General features: G+C 33.2%; 1 protein-coding gene across 4 annotated transcripts in view; it reads right to left on the reverse strand.

Annotated features, from left to right (window-relative positions):
• LOC129002190 (cyclin-dependent kinase 14) overlaps nucleotides 1–22,303 on the reverse strand; it is a 285,193-nt gene that overhangs the window by 7,922 nt on the left and 254,968 nt on the right. For all 4 annotated transcript variants that reach the window (XM_054429821.1, XM_054429819.1, XM_054429820.1 and 1 more), the window contains 3 exons: nucleotides 3,436–3,527; nucleotides 1,875–2,049; nucleotides 843–1,029 (listed from right to left, as the gene is read on the reverse strand). In XM_054429821.1, coding sequence (XP_054285796.1) covers nucleotides 843–1,029; nucleotides 1,875–2,049; nucleotides 3,436–3,527 — 454 coding nt within the window. The remainder of the gene's footprint in view (nucleotides 1–842; nucleotides 1,030–1,874; nucleotides 2,050–3,435; nucleotides 3,528–22,303) is intronic.

The raw sequence follows: 22,303 nt of genomic DNA on the forward strand, positions 1-22,303 counted from the left end.
CAATTAAATATATTTTAATAACATTAAGTTTAACGAGTACCTAGGTTTGCTGCTACAAGGAAACTAATAAAGTGTGTTTTTTTGTAAAATATTGATAGCTTAGTACAAAATAAATAAATTTGATCAAAATACAAAATATATCCATAAACAAGCAAACTACAATATTTTACAATAATCTCCATAAGAATAACATGGGAATTATAAATTAAAAATTTTTTAAATTTTCTCCGTTACTATTAACCGAACAAAAATACTTTTATATACTAAATTAATTTTTTTTTTAAGCTCTTTAAAAAGGTCTAAAGAGAAATTGGGAAATTTTGTGTTTTGAGGGTCAAAAGTGAGAAAAACCAATTTTTACCCCATAAAACCCCCCGTAAAGCCCCGTTCCCATGGTCCGATCATGCTGGTTCGCGAACTCATTCAAGTTTATCCCGCTTTACACTTTTAAACCAAATTTCATCAAAACCGGACAAAAATTACTCAAGTTATCGCGTTCACGGACGTATATATATATAAGTCTATATATATATATATATATATATATATATATATATATAAAAATTTGAACGAATGGTGTTTTTGGCCTCTGGGGACATCAAAATGAAAAAGTAAATCGGTCCCGGGTCTAGGTCTTACCGTGCCACCTACGGTAATAGCTACTTCCCTATAGGGAAATTCGCTAAAAAACTTACACTGTAAAAAAAAAAGAATATTTCACTAACTGACAGCATTTTAAACTAAGATTTCATATAAAACTCTCTCTTCAACAATCATACATTGTCCAAAGTTAATTTCCACTGCAAATTCTTGAACTTAACCCAAATAAATCAACCTCGTACCAAAGTCAGCCAGTTTGAGTTCGCCCATCTCGCTTATGAGAAGGTTCTGTGGTTTGACGTCGCGATGCAACACCCGACGTTTGTGACAGTACGCTAACCCTCTCAACAGTTGGAACAGGAACAATTTGATGTTTGAGTGATTCAAACCTCCGGGATGTCTCTCCATGTATTGGGACAGGTCTGTGTGCTGCAACAGGGGTAATCATGTAATACCAAACAACTAAGGCATTATCTTTACTTTACAACAGTGACGTACACCTATGTTTGTATTTTCTGTTGAATAATAATGCCAGATGAGTGTAGAATGGAGGGAGGAAATCTGTGTAGCTTTGTTGCCGACTATAAGATCAGCTACTCCATATAAGCCAGGACCATTTATAAGCCAAATGATCTTGGGCAGCTGGGTCCAGTTTTAAACCATCAAATGCTACTAACTTTTCTCAGGTGCTCACTTTTAGCAAGTTTTATTTAAAAGATACAATGACACAAATGCTAATGTAAATATTCATCTATATTATTACAAGAATTTGATGGATTTTTGTGTGCAGCAAATCGCGACCCCTGAATATCTATTTTTATGGGCATATAGGGTATCAATTTAAAGCTCTTATCCTGTAGATGTGCCTTTAGCGGGTTTGAATGATATCCTGTGAAAACACTTCGTCCTATAGGCTTTTAAAATTTCATAGTTTGTGCTGAATTCTGTTGTGAATCATCTGAACTTTTTCAAGTTTACATCAAAACAGATGACCATGATGCAATTTTGTTTACATCCATATGAAAATGGGGTTGTCTGTTGTAGTTGATGATCTATTCATACTGAGAAACTAGAAAGATCCATAAGAGAGTAATCATTAACCAACTCCAACTCTAGTTTTATCACCTGAAATTACCCAAAATTTCATGGATCAGTTTATCTCTACTTACAACAAACACTTAAACTCGAGAAACACAGTGTGTAACATCCCTACTTACCACATACTCAGAGACGAACGTAAGTAAGTGTTTCATAAGTAAGTACTATCTACTTACCACATACTCGAAGACGAACGTAAGTGTTTCACGAGTGTGTACTATGTCATGTAACGTCACGATGTTGTTGTGTTTCAGTTCCTTCAGAAGTGAAGCTTCTCGTATCGCTGTAAATGGAGCTCCTTCCTCTTCTTGAAGCCGTATCTCTTTTAAGGCCACAACTTGGTTTGTCAGACTGAAAAAGTCAAATAAGTGTGTTAAATTAAAATGTTTTTCTATTAATATTTAAGAAAAAGTTTAGTCAATGCGCAGGCAAAACATTTAGCACCTATTGTTGTACCATTTTGTAATTTGGGATTCAATAATAAAATATTGTAGGTAATGAACAAAACGATTTGTATACCCTCATGAATTATGATATTCTACCTCTCTTCTATAGAATAGATTTGTGTCAATTAGAAGGATAGTGGGATGCACATGCGAATAAGATCACTTCCCCACCACCGTTGCTCTTGTTATTTTGAACAGTGATCTCAAAAGAATTGCCGTTAATTTAATAAACTCCATGACTAACAAACTTAAATGTAAAACACATCCCTGAGTTTAATTTGTTTCTGATGAATCAGAATTATGGAGGAACAACAGAATGACATCTTCAAAAATAGATGGATTGGAATTTTTCTTATTGGCCTCATTTCTAGTAGGATAGCATTCCGTTTAATTGATTTTCTTGAAGTTAGAACTATAGGTACCAGTACTGGGTTGATTTAGCCAAATATATTGCTTTAAATTTATTTTTAAAGACAATAGCCCAGAAAAAACTCTTAACTTTTTCCTCAGTTTTAAAATACATTGTTACACAAGACACAACACAACTTGTTATGGGTTCATAAATTCAGCTGATCAATTTTGAATGGCCAAACAGCATTGTTACTATTCTTTATCAAAGTTCCTATTATAATTGAGTTCTGGATTTGTTTTTATATTGCTTATTATAATGCTCTCATTTTGTAGTTTTAACTAACCATATAAAGATTAATTAGATTCTAATGATACTTGGGAGTATTAAAAAAATATGTATTCATCAAAACTGAAGAGACCTATATTAATTAAAAAATAACTTAAAATAAAAGATCTGTTATATAGTGTTAATAATTGGTTAAGCCTCTACTCCGTAAAATATAGCACAAATGCAAGTTTTCCTTGTTTTGTTTTATTATGATTAAATATGTGCCCCCTCACACCTCCAAGTGAGTTGATAAGGGTATTTCCCTGTATTGATTTATGTTTTCATTTTCTTGAAATGATTGTCAATTACAAATATTATGAGGTATACTTGACTTACCATCTTATTCGATCCGACCAAATAAACCACTGTTATGAACCCATCAAATAGTATATTTAAGTATATTTGAAAATATATGCTTCAATTTAAATTAAAGTCTCCCTAAATCAAATCGTTATTTGTACCTTGTATCTAGAATTAGAATGAAAATACTCGGGGTAAGTGAAATGAAATCAGTTCAGTGAATGGTCAGTTCTATTTTACATATTTTGCAGAGCAAAATTGGAACCATATTACAAATATATTGATCATTTATGTATAGATTGTAACACTTACTTGCTATATCCCTTGAAGACAGTTGCATAGGATCCTTCCCCCAACTGTTCTAGTTTTATGTAAGCCTCTGACTTGCCAAAAGGAGAATCTCCCTGGAAGAAAATGTCACCATTATTGAACTGAAAGTTACTGTACCATATTTATCCACAGGTGTTATCAGTGTTTGATTTGTAAAACATGAGGTGCTGGAACTGTAACCTATTTAATGTGATTACAACCTATTTATGTACCGTAACCTATTTAATTAATGTGATTGGAACCTATTTATGTACCTATTTACCATTCCCCCCGCCCCCTCAAATTGAGCACTGGGTGTTCAATAGTCAATGGTGTTATACAAAGTGGCATTTTGATGACTTCAATTTTTTTTTCAAACAGCTGATATGTCAATGGTTAGTACACTATTTTGCTCATTCCAAATGACAATTAATTAATTGAACAAACAATTTTCAGACCTACCAGTACACAAACAGTTATTTATGACTTCAAAACTCTAATTTCACAAATTAATTGTATTTTGTGAACAAGTAAACCAAATGCTTAGGAAAAAGTTATTTAAATATTTAACAGTTTCTAATTATTTCTTTGAATGGCGTTGTATTTAAAATAAATGATTTTTTCTACTTTGGAAGTAGGTAAGACTTGTTGGTTGCCATATAGTAATAAATTGAGAAAATATATAATGTGCAATTTGTTTGCCAAGTGTCTTTTTTTTACTCCATAACATACTGGGCAAGCATCGTAACACAAATTGTAAAAATAATGTTTTAAGGACCAAAAATGAATCAAAATCTAACTTTAACCCTTAAAGCCACCTTAAAACCTTCAGTTTGTATACAAAACAAACTTTTCCGAATACATATTGGTTTACACGTTGCACCAAATTTAACCAAAATCAGATTATAGTATGTATTAATCATTACATACATGCTAGCTGTACACAAACAAAATAAGGAATTTAAATCTAACGAATACATCAGTGATGTTAAATCATAAACGGATCATATATGCCCATCATTACCAGTTATATTCTTGGCTTTGGACAAAGACACTACTCATTGATAAAACTGATAATAAATCTTATCATTATCATTATAGCAGAAAGGTTATCACATAAAGGGGCTCCTTGAAAGTTAGTGGCTGAGATGTTGGGATGGTAAAATTGAAATTAAGTCTAAATATTTTGTAGGGTAAATTTTAGATCATGTTGAAATTGACTTTGAACAACTTATTGTTCCGCTTTTTAGATCTATCCTACTTGTAATACTTATGAACGGTTGCTTTTGTTTTTTATAATTTATTTCACATAGTTTGGCCATTTTATTCACCAATCAAACAATATGTTCATAAACAATTGCTTCTCCTCTAGCATTCACACCTAAATGAAAAATGTACGCTAAAAGGAAATAATTTATTTCCTCAACCATTCACACTCATAAGCTACCACCATAAAACACACATCATGACATGATTCAAATTTTTCATTTAGACGATAAGTTTAGCCTAAAAAATTCAATGGTGAAACTTAACTACTATTAGCACTGAAACCACCTCACTCCTAAGATACCACTAAGTTTAAGCTTGCACAATGGTTGATTAGGCCTACTCGTTTTACCTCAGTAAATAAGTGGTTTTATATCAGATTAACGATTGCAGTGCACAAGAGAGTATTTTTAACTCCAACTGTTAAAGAATTGAAAATTTTAGATTTTGGAAACCACTCCATAAGAAGAACGATTTCATAATCAGCAGGAAAAAATCGATAAAGTAAACGATAAAAGTACAAAAACCCGTAACAATTTCCCATAATTTATTAAAACATTTTTGTATTTTCAAAAGCGTTTCTTGGTGTACCATGGTTGGGAAGCATAAAAATGATTCAAAGCTTCGGAGACAACTTGGCCGATTACAACTCCGGTCGTAAAACATAACACGGCGGTCGCGTTTTACCGCAAAACCCGACCTGTGTCGTGCTTTACATAAACAAGGTTTACATTTTGGTCTTCAGAACGTTTACACGACATATCCGGTTTCACTATATGTATTGTATTGTAGTAATTATGTCTATAGACAGAAAAAGCGTAAGGGGAAGTGTCGAAAAAGCAGAGCAAATAATCCTCATTGAAATTCACTTTCGAAATAATATATAACTTAAGTTGACGATTAAATACAAAAAAATCTTGTTCGACGGGTTGAAAAATACAGCTGTTAGGCCTATTTCATGTCTATGAATATTTCTAAAGCCTTCTCTGTAAGGCCACTGCGAGATAAAAGTGGCAACACAGCAGTCCAGGCCTACTGAAACAGCTGTTCTTATGAATCGTCTGCGCAATGCTAATGGATTACACGTATGTTATCACTGTCATTACCAATACAGTGGACCAGCGAGTGCGAAATTGCCACATTGTTGGCCGCGGATATGTTTACAAAATGTGACTGCCAAAAGTGTTCAATTTTTTACCTACGCAACATTGAACTTCCATAAAACTGATACAGTTGAATCGGTAATGTATTGATTGCTAAGCCCAAAGACAATATAAAAGGCTAGGATTTGTTTAGAAAACTTTTAAGTTATGGCATTTTAGTATTAATAAGTGACGAACGAGTTTACTGAAACATGTCTTACACTTGTTGTGAAAACTATAATGTAGGATCACTATAGATGAGATTCATATACAACTTACTGCAAAGCTTACACTTAATCGTACATCAATGGTGGCCCAAATAACGGAGGTGCATTGACTATTAAAGTCAATGCTTATAAGATATCACAAAACAGTAACTTTCCAATAGGAAAGATACGGTCATCCCTTAGGAGAATTAGGCAGAAAAGGTCACCCCTTAAAGTTAAAATTCCCTTGGGCTCACGTAAAAATGTTTGGATCGGTAAAAGAAAAACATGGCTGCAAACAAATACGCATCAAATAAATGTAGAATGTTGGTCCGCAATCTTTTACTTTACTTCTGAATCAAAATAGTACACGTAATGCCCTGTAAATCGGTTAAATTTAATCAAATGTTTTGGAACAACCTAAAACATTGAAAATTACTTTACCGAACAAAAATTGTTTACATCCAAATGTTTCCTAAGTAACTCGTATAAAAACCGATACAGACAACAAACAAGAGCTTGACAAAGTCCAAGTAAACATCCGTTTAAGCAAACTACAACTTAACTGACATAGGTACTACAATTTAGAGTGGACCCCCCTCACACATAACGATGTGATTATATCCAGTGCTATTGGTTAAATTAAATCTTCCTTTTATTATTAGATCTGTACAACTCCCTTGCATTACTTTAATAAAATTGGTAAAACTGCTTGAAGTTTTTTACTAAATTTTCTTACAGAACTTACTCTTTTAGCTCGACAGCGAGTACATTTTTTCCTCCTGAACAGATGATGAGGGCTCTTGGCAAGACAAACGCACAACCACATCATGTCTACGCTACTGCTCGTCCCTAGCAGACGACGTCCACTGATAACAGATAAGGAGCGGCCGGTGTCTTATCTCTTATCAGCTCTCGCCGCTTTCAATAGAATACTGGTGGACATGTTGGATTGCAGACTGACGATATTTAACGAGGGTTGTACCAAGTTAGTTGTTTGGCTTTCATATGTTATTTCATAGTCAGTCGTCATCGTGTGAGTTGAAAAAAGAAACCAGGAATACTAATAGCGTCAAGTGGGAAAACTTAAGTGTGTATAAACATTTCAGAGGGCCTTTAGCCACTGCAGCCTTACAAAACAAGAGCTATGCAGACAAAAAAAATTCAGTTGCTGTAAGACAATGTAATCTAACAAAAAACCACTAAGTGGTAACACTTTCCCCGCCAAGTCAGCAACCCAAAAAAGAAAATAAATCATTAATTTTTCCGCCAAGAAAAACAATGTAATGTATGTAAGTTTGGCAACTTGGCGGCAGACTTTTGCTTGTTTTTTTTCATTTAAGTTACGTTCGTGGATAATTTCACAAATCAACTTCTCTAATTAATTAGTCCAACTAAGTATAATAATTTCGAGGTAATCAGTAAATATAAAACCATCACTATTATGATTTTATGAAATGTGGCACAAATAAGGTCAAGTTTTGTAAAATAAGCTCTCACCTTGCAATGTACTAATGGGAGAGATACTTGCTCAATGAAACTAGTTTTATGGTATTTTTAAAGTGATCGAGCAAAAGTCTGCCGCCAAGTTGCCAAACTTACATACATTACATTGTTTTTCTTGGCGGAAAAAGTAATGATTTATTTTCTTTTTTGGGTTGCTGACTTGGCGGGGAAAGTGTTACCACTTAGTGATTTTTTGTTAGATTTTATTTATTTTTGTAGAAAATTAACAGTTAAAATAAAAATCCTCCTTTTTCTGATATATAGACCAGGGCACAACTACATCTCATTTAATTTCAATAATATTGTTTGTGTATAACTAAATTCTACATTTTTGGTCTTATCTGCTTTAAACCGATTAAAAACTTTTTGACACACGTACCAAAATTACTATTTAACAAACCCCCTGGGCTTAAACTCAGTTTCAAATTTCATCAATGGTCATCTTAAACAACATGAAATGCGTTGGGGTTACATTGATATTTTAACCCGTACATCTAAAGACTAGTGTAAATTGAGCCCTTATTAGAGAAGTAAAAATGTAACCAAACAGATTAAGTTTGTTAGAAATAGCATAAACAAAACAAATATTGAAAAACTCATTTATCCTAAATTTACATATCACTTTTTAATTGCTTGTTTAACATACGTAGAGTGATTTTCCCGATTGTTTTATTTGTTTTAGTGTATCAAAACATAAAACAAACCTTAGTACTACCGTAGTACTAAGTTTCAAGTTCCTAGGTTTCATATGTTTTAATAAGTAGTATTAAACTGTTAAAAATGACGAGCTGCTGTACCAGTGTACCATCGGTACACTGCATTTTTCAATGGAAAGTATCGGGGAATATCATTGCTCTAAGTAATTTTATATAGTAAGTAGTTCAAATCATTCGGTATACCTGAAAAAAATACTTTATAAAAGTTTTAAAATAATTTTCAGCTGTTCCTATGAATTTCTCTAACATTTAAATTAAATGAGATTTAATCGCAGCTGGTCCTTCTTTTGTTTTTAGCGAATTTCCCATATAGGGAATAAGCTATTACCGTAGTACTCATGGTAAGACCTGGACGCGGGACCGATTTTTTTTTTCGTTTTGAGGTCCCTAGAGGCCAAAAACACCATCCGTTCAAATTCATATATATATATATATATATTTATATATATATATATATATATATATATGTGTCCGTCAGCACGATAACTCGAGCAAAAATGATCCGATTTTGATGAAATTTGGTACAAACGTGTAAACGTACGTTTATTCGAACGAGTTCGCGATCCAGCATGATCGGACCATGGGAACGGGGGTTTACGGGGGGTTTTATGGGGTAAAAATAGGTTTTTCCCATTTTTGACCTAAAAAACATAAAATTTAGCAATTTCTTTCCAAACCATTTTGTAGAGCTTAAAAAAACAAATAATTTAGTATATTGAAGCGTTATTATGCGCCTAATGGTTACGGAGAAAATTCAAAAAAATTGTAAATTTAAAATTCCCATGTTATTCTTATGGAGAATAAGTAAACTGTTGTAGTTTGCTTGTTTGTGAACATATTTTGATCAAATTTGGAAAATGTTTTTATTTCTTACTAACTATTCACATTTTACAAAAAAAAAAAAACAGTTTTACCCTCCCTGATGCAGCAAACCTAAGTACTTGTTAAACTAATTCTATTTAAATCAAGAATAAATGTTATATTTTTAAGTAGACATTTCAGTGTAAATACAATCAGTCAAATGGAAATTCGCTTAGTCTGCAGGTTTGCTGCGGCGGGGGTATTATTTTAATCCCATGTTATTTAAATGGGCCAAAATCGTACTTTGAGGGCTTGCCAAGGGTTTATGGGTCAACGCACCGACTTGAGACCCTCAAAAAGCACATCTACACGTTAAGGGCTTTCAAACAACATAAAAAACATTAAAATTGAGCCATTGGTTTGGGCTGTAGGTCCGTCAACATTCAAGGAGAAGAAGGAGAACACGGAAAATTTGTGAATTTTCAAACTAGTTTTTCTGGCTCAAACACAACAGTTTTTTAAATTTTTTTTTATTTTGTTGAGAATGAGTGCCCCTATCCAGTAGATGAATAATTATTTTAATAGCTTTTGTTTCTTCAGAGCTATAGACGAGTAAAAAAGCAACTTTGTCACGTCATGTATATATACACTGCAGCAGCTGTGTACCGCTGGGGGACTTGGCGGGCTTAATAAGGAACGTCAACCATTACAAATTTGTCTTAAGGCATATTTTTATAATTTTTTGCGATTAACTTACAATATGCTGTGTCAAATCTAACTGAAGAAATAAAATATAAAAACATACATGAAATACATTCAGATCGGTTAGACGTAAAGAACTTTTTTTAACTTTATTTGTACTATTTTAATATTGATCATGGTCTTGGTCAATTTGATTAGGATAGAGACAAATTGTTTTTTTAATGACTATTTAACATATTAAACCTGTTTGACGACAATAGCTTCAAGTTACGTTATAACGAACGAATATAACGTAAAATCTACGATCAGATCTAAGTTTTTAAGGTTCATGAATTCTAGTTATAATCATTACTCGTTAAATTAAAGTGTCCATTAAACATAAGGTGGTTACAATTATTTGGAATGTAGTTTAGCTATTCACTAAAGTAATTAATTTTACTTTTTAAACGCCCATTTTTTATTAAAAAAATCTGCGCTAGTGCAATCATAAACAAACGATAAATGACATTAAAAGTACACCTCACTATATTTAAACTTATTTTATTTGGTAGATAAGCGATGAAACTAATTTTCAAATGACAAGTATTAAAAACTATTGAGGAAAACGCTGCCGTTTAGTAATCTTTTGATCACTATAGAAACGTGAGATTTAAGAAATAGTGCAGGTCTATAGTCATTGAAGGTTCAAGGGTTAAACTACAAAAGGGTGAGAGGGGGGAGGGGGTGAACGATCTTAATTGAAACTTCAAAGTCAGGGCTGTGAAAAGTGAACAATAAAGTGAGAAAAGCCCCCGCTTTGAGAGTAAAAGCTGGTGGGACATTTATCAAACAAAAGCAAGGTAATATAAGTTTTTGTGTAACACATATTTTAGAGTTTATCTGTATCTGTAAATCGAGATTTTATTTGTTCATCTGGAGCGAAAATACACTAATGGGTTGGTCACCAAATGCTTTTGTAATTAAACAAACCTGAAGTCTGGAATAAAATTTCAGACCTGCATCTAAATTTTCAATTGAACGATAAGCTCTCTATGATGAGAAGCACAAAATACCACTCAATGGTTACTTTTAGAGGTTATAACCGATCATCTAATGTCTTAATGCAATCTGAACAGGTCCTTTGAAAAAACCCTAAAAACATCAACGGTGTTAAATACACACTTGTGAATGAAACGAAAACAATCTAACTAAGCATATATGGGCATCTGAAAATAAACTGGTGTTTTGTTTCTAAGGACCCTAGAAAGGAAAAGTAGAGCGGTCGCCGAAGTAAGTTTTACCATGAGGACTAAAGAATAACTATTTACCAACAGGGAAATTCACAGTCACCTATTTCATGACAATACTAAACATCACCACTCTAATGCAATGTAATCAGCCCACGAGGGTGGTTACATGAAGAGTACTTGACCAGCCAATATAAGGGCTGAAGGGGTAAGTTGGTGGTGATCGAGCTTTTAAAGGGTGACATCAAAAGAGAAGATCCGCGTATAAGTTGGGAATCATAAACTAAAATGAAACAAAACTTGACACTTAAAAATATTTAGTATCAACTATTTCGAAGATGATTTGATTTGTTTTGATTAACACACTTCATGCAGGCCTATCCAGAGCCAAGTCCTGTAAAAATATGCCCAAAGGTTAAACACGATCCGACTTAAGATTTTGTTAGCTTATCCAGTTATAGTTAAATTTTCAACCATTAATTGATACTGATCGTATTTTTTTCATGCGATGAATGACACACGAATACGTGTCGTTCGAAATTAGTTCGACCTTAATAAAAGCATAAGAAATAATCATAGTTCTTGTAACCTAAGAAACCATTTTAAAATTTACAAAGGATTTTAATACAGTTTATGACAAACGCATCTTACAAACTTTCTTGCAAAGATTTAAAGAAAATATAAAAAAACCAAAGACACAAACTTTAATTGAATTACTTTTAAAAGAATATTGTGTACAAAACCGTGTAACACTAATGTAAAATTAATCATAAAAAATCTATGTTTAAGAGTAAACACGATCCCCTTACAAAAACTACAATGCTTACAAAAAGTTTACCCGAACATTTTAAAATTTGTCGCAACGAACTTAAGAAATAAAATATTCTCGTCGTAAATTTAATACAAACACATCTAAGATCAATTTTGTCCCAGTAAAGTGCAATGTTTGTCCTCCCTCTAACTACTAGTCCAATTAAGCTAAGCACCCTAAGTACACACTGGCCTGCTTATTATGCAAACATACTTTAGAATCACTAATCCACAATCAAAACTTTTCGACCATAGTATGTAACAGCCAGTTAATTTAATATAGTGTGGATTAATATTTATATTAATTATATTCATTAATTATATTAATTAAATATTCATTAATATTAATGATCTAGGCCTATGTCACAGACTCACAGAGCAACTTAAAAATATATATATATATTTCAAGGTTAATATAAAAAAATCGAGGTTAATTAAATTGGGAATATAAAGAATGTATATCACGGAAATTATTGAGTTTACTGCTTACCAAAAGGGGTTTTTCTGGGCGAATTTTGTTACGTTTGTGGATTTTAAATAACGACTGGAATTTATAACTGATATGTTTGAACATGTTTTATTAAACTCGTAATGTTGATTCTAAGTTCTGTGTTCGTATCCCAGAAACTAACTTTTTTATATCAAAATTAATATAATTTAAGTTTTAACTTTTAAATGTATTGTTAGCGAGAATATACTACTTAGAATACTATATGAATCTTTTATTTCCACCTATGTATTATGAAATTGTTAAGGCTCAAGAAAATTTAAAATTTGTGACCATAGAAGTGTTATAGAAACTGAAAAGTTTTGAAAAAAAAACGTTGTTATGCATTTAAACGAAAACAAATTTTGATTTTCAAATTTTATTATTTTTCAATTTAGCGAAACGTTGCTCGGCAATATCAAAACCCCAACTAACAATGCAAAAATAAAATTACTCATTCTCATCCAGTATACAATGTTATTCTTTCCACTTGGAAAAGCTTGATACAAAGCAGGGTGGAAAACCCTTGTAAAATGATACCGCAATTTCCTCAGTAACAGCCTAAGTTGGGAGTAAATGATTCAAAAAACAATCGCCAAGAAACCCTTCCTCCAGGGGATAAAACAATGAGAATCCTCCATCTCAGGGATGACTCCGATACTTCACTCAGGGAACATCCAACATTGTGGCTGGGAATTGGTAAGGGTAACCAAACTGAGGTTTGGAGATTTAAAAGAACGGCTACATATTAGCATAGGAATACTGCAAAAGTAAGAGATTCATTTACACGTTATTCTATGTAACAATAAGGTTTATCCAATTCAGTAGTATTTAGCATGTGGTAACTATGCAGCCTATAAACCACCTTTTTCATATGTATCAACAATAATTTTGTTAAATTTAGTAGCAAATTAAGAGTTGCGGTTTTTCCCCTAGCATGAAATTTAGACCACTAAGGATTCATGGTTGGGTATAACTGAAAAATACTGGCAATATTTGTGCAAGAGAAATCTAAAATTTAAAGGGCTCGGTGATCGTGAACAAACTAATTGTTTCGTGTTTAAAAATTATTCAATAATCCCTTTAATAGAGTAGTCTAATTTGTTGTTGTACGTTATTACTTATGAGTCTTCGTAAAAAAAACTCAGTGCATTATTTGGTACATATTTTGTGTTGGATGTATGCACGCATATTTGGTACATATCTTGTGTTGGATGTATGCACGCATATTTGGTACATATTTTGTGTTGGATGTATGCACGCATATTTGCTGGCCGAACCTTGAACTCTGCAACACGCAGATGCCATAAAGTAGACTTACATTTGATATCTTAGTCTCAGATTATGTAACATTATGTAGGTACCTATTTAAATACAGTTGTAAAAAAAACTGTTACTAAGATCCATACGAATGTTAAGTACAGAGTTTAATGTTCCCATGAATGTACCCTGAATGATAAATGAACCCAAAATAGGCTAAACATTTAATAAAGCTCTAAGAGAACCAACTTAAAATGTAATATAACTTAGATTCAAGAAATACAAAAATTTGATCAAGAATTGTACAAAAATATAATTTTTTATAAGCATTAAAACTACCCTTAATAGTTTAATCCACATGATTGAGTAGTGATGCTTTGATCATTAAATAAGACAACGATGCTTTTTTTTAGCTCATTCCTTTTTAATATCTTATGATTCAGAAGGTAACTTAAATATGTTTCAATAAGGTCAAATTGAGACTGAAAATACAGGAGATTCATAAAAACATTGACAGATAATGTTATAGTACCGTTTAAATTTGTTTTCAAATACTTTCATACATCTGTTACCACAGAAAATGATTTTACTCACTATCTAAAAAAAAAAAAAAAAAAAAATAATAGTAAAGTAAATTGAGTGAAAAGTTACTGATTAAATTAAGTTTTTTCGCAGCATCTGAGCGTTTCTTAAAACACACTGACGTTACAAAATAAACCAACAATTTAACATCTTCCTTCAGAACCTTAAATAACCCAAATCTATTATTTTAATATCCAAAATATTTTTTTAAAACTAAATAAAATATTCAACCTGATTCTGCACTGGACGGTTGGTGGAGTGAGTGATGCAGCGATGAAAACAGGAAGGCACTGCCGTAACCAGATCCATCGCACTTCAAAACTTCTAATCACTTAAGTACTTTTCAATAACTCGCAAATCAAACTAAAGCAAACAGGACCCATTTGCGAAAAGCACAATCAATGGATAGCAACATTACACCGAAAGAAAGTATCATCCGATTGATCTAAAAAGGTTTGCGATTTCACATAACACTCCAGGATGTACAAAATATTTATCTGCCCGGTAGATCCTGGACGTCACTGGAATGGTCGCTGGTCTAAGCAACACTGAGGAGTATAAGGACATTGAGGCTAGGATCGATCCTGAGTCGCGTGATCCAGCAACAAGTCAAACACGCTAAAGAGTCATAACAAAACACACCACAGTGGATGAAAATCTGGCCTGGTAAGCCAGGGGTTGAAAGGTTTTTAAAATTGTCGTGCGGTTCCAATGGGAGAGGTTTCGCCTGGAAGATCTACCAGTAATGTTTTCTGGACCTTTGGCTTTGAAACTCAGGGTAACAATAGTTCCACATCAGTGAAGGCTATTGGCGAATGGTGGCATTTGCGTACAGAGAACGGGTGGAAGTAATACTTGAGTTTAATTAAGACTTTACTCCATTTTTAAAGGACAAAAACTCGTTCTCAAGGAGAAAGTTAGTCTCTGTGTTTGCAAATAGCAATAACATTAACAACACAGTTTCGTCGTTTATCCTATACTCTAATACGAGCAATGTTTGCTTGTATGTATGTATGTATGTATGTATGCTTGCTTGCACAAAGATCTCGAAAACGGTTCCGACGATTTTCTTCAAATGTTGTAAATAGTTTAATTCTGGCCTAAAAACAAGTTTACTGCAGTTAGAACTGCCAACAAAAATCTAATTACGTAGAAAAATGAAACTGAAAATCGCATTTTTTTAACATTAGTCTTATGGGTTGCTAGGTAACCTTGTTGGCTGAATTAAATAACAAGGAAAAAGTAAACAAAAGACTTGAAGTTGTAGCATGTGTTCATAATAAGCCAACTACCCACAGTATACTAGCAAATTACAAATACAGTACAAAAGGAAAAACATCATTTAGCAAAGATTATACTGAAGATTACTCGATGCATTGTAGTCAAGGGTAGCAGTGAGAAGTCTGGGATCTGTTTATGACGATTAGATAAGGGTATGGGCAATCCTAAAATGCTATGGGAGGGAAACAGATCCGTGACGTAGGAAGTGGTGAAGGAAGTAGTCAAGGCGAGTAGTCCGGAGCGTGGGAACTGTTCATGACGATTAGATAAGGGTATGGGCAATCCTAAAATGCTATGGGAAGGGAGGGAAACAGGTCCGTGACGTAGGAAGTGATGAAGGGAGTAGTAAAGGCGAGCAGTCCGGAGTGTGGGGACTGTTTATTACGATAAGATCAGGGTATCTGCAATCCTAAAATGCTATGGGAAGGGAGGAAAACAGGTCCGCGACGTAGGAAGTGGTGAAGGAAGTAGTCAAGGCGAGTAGTCCGGAGTGTGGGAACTGTTTATGACGATTAGATTAAGGTATCTGCAATTCTGAAATGCTATAGGAAGGGAGGGAAACAGGTCAATGACGTAGGGAATGGTGTAGGACGTAGTAAAGACGAGCTGTCCCGAGTGTGGGAACTGTTAATAACGATTAGATTAAGGTATCTACAATCCTAAAGTGCTAAGGAAATGGAGGGAAACAGGTCCATGACGTAGAAATGGTGTAGGACGTAGTAAAGGCGAGCCGTGTGGAGTTTGGGAATGGATCTATGTGTCTCCAATACAGTACTAAGACTGCTTTCAGAGTGGACTAATGATTTTCCCCGAGCAAAGCTCGGTCCCCAGGTACTGCATTGTAAAGTGCGCAAGACTTGTTATATGGCAAGCCTCAATTTGATTTATAAGCCTTACAAAAATAATGTAAATTGTCTGATGCATTAATTAGGGATTACATTGAACTACGAATTTGACATTGGTTTAACGAATATTCAATTAGATCAATGCACTTACGAAATGAAGTGTAAAATTCTACATATCCGTTGCATACGCTGCATTTATCACAGAATGGAAATATCTCTGCAAAATATAATTTTAAACGTGCTCTTAATAAACATCAAAATTGATTATAGCATTATATGATATTATACCACTGCACAACATTTCCACTTTTCAGCTAACTGATTACAAATTGACACCGAACTTGTTTATATATTCTGACAACGCGTTAATCTGTTAAATCGAAGTAATTATCGTAATGGAACACTTAACTGTGAGATTAACGTTTTGTCGCTGTAAGTTAATGCATGAAGATAATTAAATCTCGCCACACAAACGCACCACACTCACGTACACACGGTGCGTCCCTCAGCGATGATACGATTACCATAGAAATTGTCAGTTCTACCTCACTTGCTGATGTTATTGTGAGGGCTCAGAAACTTGGTGCCTATTGTAAAGCTCGGCCACCAAATATCAAAACATTATATTCTGCATCATAGAGTAGCTGTGTAAATTTACATTTTCATTTAAGGTTTTTTGAAATTTTAAAATTTTTCTCAAAATTTATATTTATGTATTTGGGATGAAAAATATACTACAACTGTTGCTCGTAAAGAAAGAGTATTCTATATCTTATGATATCATTTGATTAGAAATTTCTTGGTTTCCAAGCTAACCTAACAAACCTAAAAAAATAGTAATAAAACACAAATTCAAATAAAATTGTGTAACAATCAACGAATCGGAAACAGGTTGATCTTAACCATATTTTAAAACTTATCAGGTCTGCTTGTTCACAAAAGAATAATTGATGAAAGTCTTAAAGTGATTGTTCCTTTACTGGTATGGCTAAATTTTAGTATTGTTCAGTGAGCAAAGTAGTGATTAAAGTGTTGGGTATAGTAGTTATTAAAGCCACTGAAAATGTAGAGTAAAGTAGTAAGCAAAGTAAAATGTTATGAAATCAGCCGTTTGCTAACCATTGAGAAACAGCTGTTTTGCAAACCATTAAAACAGCTGTTTAGCAAACCATTAACACAGCTGTTTTGCAAACAAATTTAAGTGAAAACAACGCCACTTTAAATAACTGCATGACTATATATAAAACAGACTAGTATGTAAACAAGTATTTTTGTGCTAACAAGTATTGTTCTATGTTTCAATCTCCAACGTCATATCCGTGTTCTTTTCAAACCACAGCATCAAAGATTTTCCCAATAAAGCAGTGGACAAGTATTTGATATCAAAGTTCCACATATTTACCACTCGACCGCGCGTTATAACGAGGTACAAGTATTTGGCGGTGAACCTTGCAACCCTAACTACTCGACTGTCCCTTACAGGATGTCAGACACAAAGGATGAGTGGGGGTCACCACTGTGAAATAAATTGGTTAAAGGGGGTTTCCAACGACTAGTTTACAGAGGTCAATTTAAAGGCTATTGGTACAATTGTCGTAATAAATACGATATATACCGGGTGAAATATTACAGTACCCACCAAATTAACTTTTTTATCTCAATACCCGGTTTGTCTAAGATTTTTCAATTTTATTTGGGCTAAAAAATGTCCAGATTTGCAAAAATTGTAATATTATAGAAAAATGTATATGTTTGCTTTACACTTATAAATGGTTTCTCAGGAAAGTCCTCTGATTCCAGTCCTAGTCGCCGTGAGTTATCATTGAAAGTTCTTTAGAATTGAAATTTAACCATCACTTTTTACTAAACACAGGGTAGACGAGGTATAGCTTCATACAATGATCAATTTGTTTTAATGAAACTTACAATAATGCTTATTAATTTATCACGCAATATCGTCGTGTAGAATTTAGATTTTTTTTATATTGTTGCATCAAGGTTGGCAGCATCGTCATGAATTAACAAATCGACAGTATTGTGCAGTTTTAAGCAATAAATCATATCCAAATACAAACAACATATTGTATTTTAATATATAAACAAAACATTTTCCAAACGATTTCACAATTATTCATTTATCTGAATGTTTTTATCATCTGATTCGCAAGAAGCACAACATACAATTTCGAGCTACCTACTTATCAACACTACAATCGTCTGGAATGGTATTGCATTTATTGACAAAGGTATGGATTTCCGTTAAAATGTACTACCTCCAGATACACACGATGACTGACAAACATATTTTAAAACTTCCAACTGATTTGTTGCAAAAATCTAGTTCAATGAATTGAAAAACTAGAGATGAAGTAAATAATGCAATACCGAATCATTCACCTGGAACAACTATAATGACGGATGTCAATAGAGAGGAAGCAGTAGAGCCAATTACAGTCAAAGTATCAGTGTTGCCAACCCATCTGACATACGCTCCTCAATTCCCTCCTATATTGATCGAATCATAGTCGAATTTCACAGAACCTATTTTATTAGTGGTTTTTTCCACCTTCACATCTTAGGACGATTAACTTCAGGCTAGACCAAGTGGAAATGAGGTTAGGGCATTACCACTTGGATAAATACATTGGTGATTGGTGAGATTCGAACCCAAGACCTCGGGGAACCGAAGTCCCGCGCTTTACCAGGTATACACCCAATGGTTTTAAAGATTTAAACAGTTTTCAGCGAGACGAGTTTTCTCTGTTACATTTTGTAGCATCTATGTTGAATATGACAAGCTAAACATTACCATATTGTAGTACGGTAGTACCATATTGATTGTTTAAAATATGAGATATACATGGGTAATTACTCAAATAGGCAAATTAATAAAATATTCTATCGATATTACAGTGATTTGAGTGGGAGGTGGGGGTTGGCTATTTTTCTAAGTGGTTGTTTAATCGAGGAAACTAACGTTTAAACTTTTGTATCACTGTCTATCACTTCACTTGTATCACTATCGTTCCTTTACACATCATTAAAAACGGACGCTAAACTTTTGGTTTACACAAAACTTCTATATTTTACACTTTGCATCTTTCTTTTAAAATAAAATATTATAAGTTAAATAAACTGTGAGTGAACATTTTCAAGCTGTAAAGTGGTTTCCAATTACATACATTATCCACCGTACCGTGCCCGTTAGTTGTGAGATGAATGCATTTTACGTTTGATGTCTGAAAGCTGTAGTCTATGTATAATTCACAAACACTCAGTAGCTCTATCTCTCGACCTTTTAACGAAATACATGACTCTCGTCTTAGCTTATGACCTTAAAATATAGTAATACATTATTAGAAATAATGCAACCTCACAAAATTTAACTGCTGAAAAAGGTTTAAATTTACTCAAACTCATTTAAATGTAATACAATGTAAAATTCACAAATATTTTACTGACCCACTGGTTAAAAACTAGACATTCAAACGAAAATAAAACGGGGGAATAAAATGTTTTTTTTATGTTAAGTAAAAGTAGGTTACAAATATAAATTTAAATTATTGTGTGGTTTATAGCCCGCACAGCTCCCTACGCAGGTCTCACGTCTCGGGTTCAATTCCTGGCAATCACCAATGGATTTTGTTTCAGGTGATGGTGTCTTAGCTGGAAGTAAAGTGCAAAACGGTTCTGGATTAGAGTCTAGTGATCTAGGATGTGAATAGAACAGTAAAACTAAATTGTCGGTAGAATACTACAGTTCTCATAACCTGAGGGTAGGTGGACTCTGTACTACCTTATCACGGTTTTATCACACAATTAAAACCCATTCTTCGTTAGCAAGATATAAACCATCGATATATAACTAACTACATACTACGTAGTAGTTATATATCGATGATATAAACCTGTGCCTATAGGTAGTATTGACAGCAATGCATCATGTTAAATTGCAATCCTGTTGTATTGCAACCAATTTTCATAAATAATTATTCAAATAACAAATTTGTAGAAAATAGTGTTTTTGTAAGAACGTAGAACATTCTTGAGATGAAAATAATGGAGGTGGAAGTCCAACCGGAGTAGGTGAAGTGAAAGGAATGATACATTTCAGTTTTATTGACAAGACTAACTACATACTACGTAGTAGTTATATATCGATGATATAAACCTGTGCCTATAGGTAGTATTGACAGCAATGCATCATGTTAAATTGCAATCCTGTTGTATTGCAACCAATTTTCATAAATAATTATTCAAATAACAAATTTGTAGAAAATAGTGTTTTTGTAAGAACGTAGAACATTCTTGAGATGAAAATAATGGAGGTGGAAGTCCAACCGGAGTAGGTGAAGTGAAAGGAATGATACATTTCAGTTTTATTGACAAGAAAGGCATTACTCAACTCTAACGTTGGGCTGCGAAAGGGTAAAAACGTTTGCAGTGGAAAGAGTTTGCTTGCAATGTTTTAAGTTAATAACATTTGGCTATGTTGCAACCTCTGGTTTGATGATGATTGATGCGAAATTTGATCATAATGTTGTTTTCTTTTGTTGTTGTCGGTTGACATTTACGTTTAAGTAATTCTTGCAAAACAACTCGTTTGGGTAGTTTAGTGAATTTAATTGACATATTAAAATTTAGTATTTTACTTTTAGAAGAGCGATCAATTTGGCATGGGTACTTACAAGGCACTACTGTTGTTACCTTAAGTCGTCTAAGATTTTCTTCACTAAAAGCTTACACAATGAGAACCTACGTTAAGAATTACACAAACAATTTACATACGTTTAATACATTTTTTGTTTAAATATTAATTTCAACGTTTAAACTATGATCGCAGCTGGTCTGGTTAGTGCGGGACCTTTGCCCAAACGATTCTGATTATAGTCCCTGGTAAATTTAAATAAATAGAAATTTTTAATTTGTTTTGTACGAATCGAGACACAGACAATTTACGAAAATGAGAATATAATTTAGAATTTGGAAGCACTGAGCGAGAGGGATTTGCAGATGCGACGGAGCGAACGCGGTGTTCAGAGGTCGCTGGTTTGGAAAATAGCCACATTTGAAACGACCCCACTTAACCTGTAAAACTATACACTCTTATGATTTATTACTCAATTCTTTCAAACACAGATGATTGCATTCTGTGGTGGTGAATTTGCGGTTGGTTGATTTAAAGTGAAAACAAATGGATAAAATGTAGTAGGGTCTATATCTTTCTTTTTTGTAATGCGGACCTAACATAAGCCTAGGTACACTCTCGTCGAAATGAATTCCCATATTATCAACAAGAAAGTGAGGATTTTTCGAGCCAGAATTGAGTTAATATTTACTAAGATTAATAACAAATAAAGATGAAAAAAAAATTAAAAATTTACTTCTGGCTGTTCTCTAATGCAATGCACCATTTTGGAAACGATGCGTCCTCGAATGAGGAACTGGTAATTATTTAAAACATGGTTTGTGACGGTAGGGCCTAATGGTAAAATGTGCAAAAGAAACCATATGTAGGGCACATACTCTGCCAGAAATGTAAAACTATTTGGTAAACTATATCTTGGGTTATTCAGACAATTTTGGCCTAAATAATTGGAATGGGAAGTTTACTATTCGCCTCCATAGTCCAGATACTTAATGATTACAATAGTATTATTATTCTATAATAAATTCTCTGTGATGCCTACACATAAGGTCTGGAATATTAACTTAAGACTAAACCTTAGGCAACTTAAAGCCTCAGGTTTAATACCTTAATTTATATAAAATCACTTAATTTATCATGCAAGGGCTAAATGACTACTACTAACAATTTTTAAACAGTGTTATTAAATGTTTCTACTTCATTTAAGTTTTTAAGGAGGATAACCACGTATCCTTAGTTAAAATTGTAAGAAAATATTCAATAATTCATATACAGTATAATTATTTCAATAATTTATATTACAACATATTGAAGATGGGATTTGTAATGATTATTGTATTTACACTAATCATATATATTGTGTACATAATTATTACTTTGATTTTATTTGATT

This window comes from Macrosteles quadrilineatus, unplaced genomic scaffold (genome assembly GCF_028750875.1).
Source record: "Macrosteles quadrilineatus isolate MER2022 unplaced genomic scaffold, UCM_ALF_1.0 Scaffold_9__3_contigs__length_116548681, whole genome shotgun sequence".
NCBI classification, from domain to species: Eukaryota; Metazoa; Arthropoda; class Insecta; order Hemiptera; family Cicadellidae; genus Macrosteles; species Macrosteles quadrilineatus.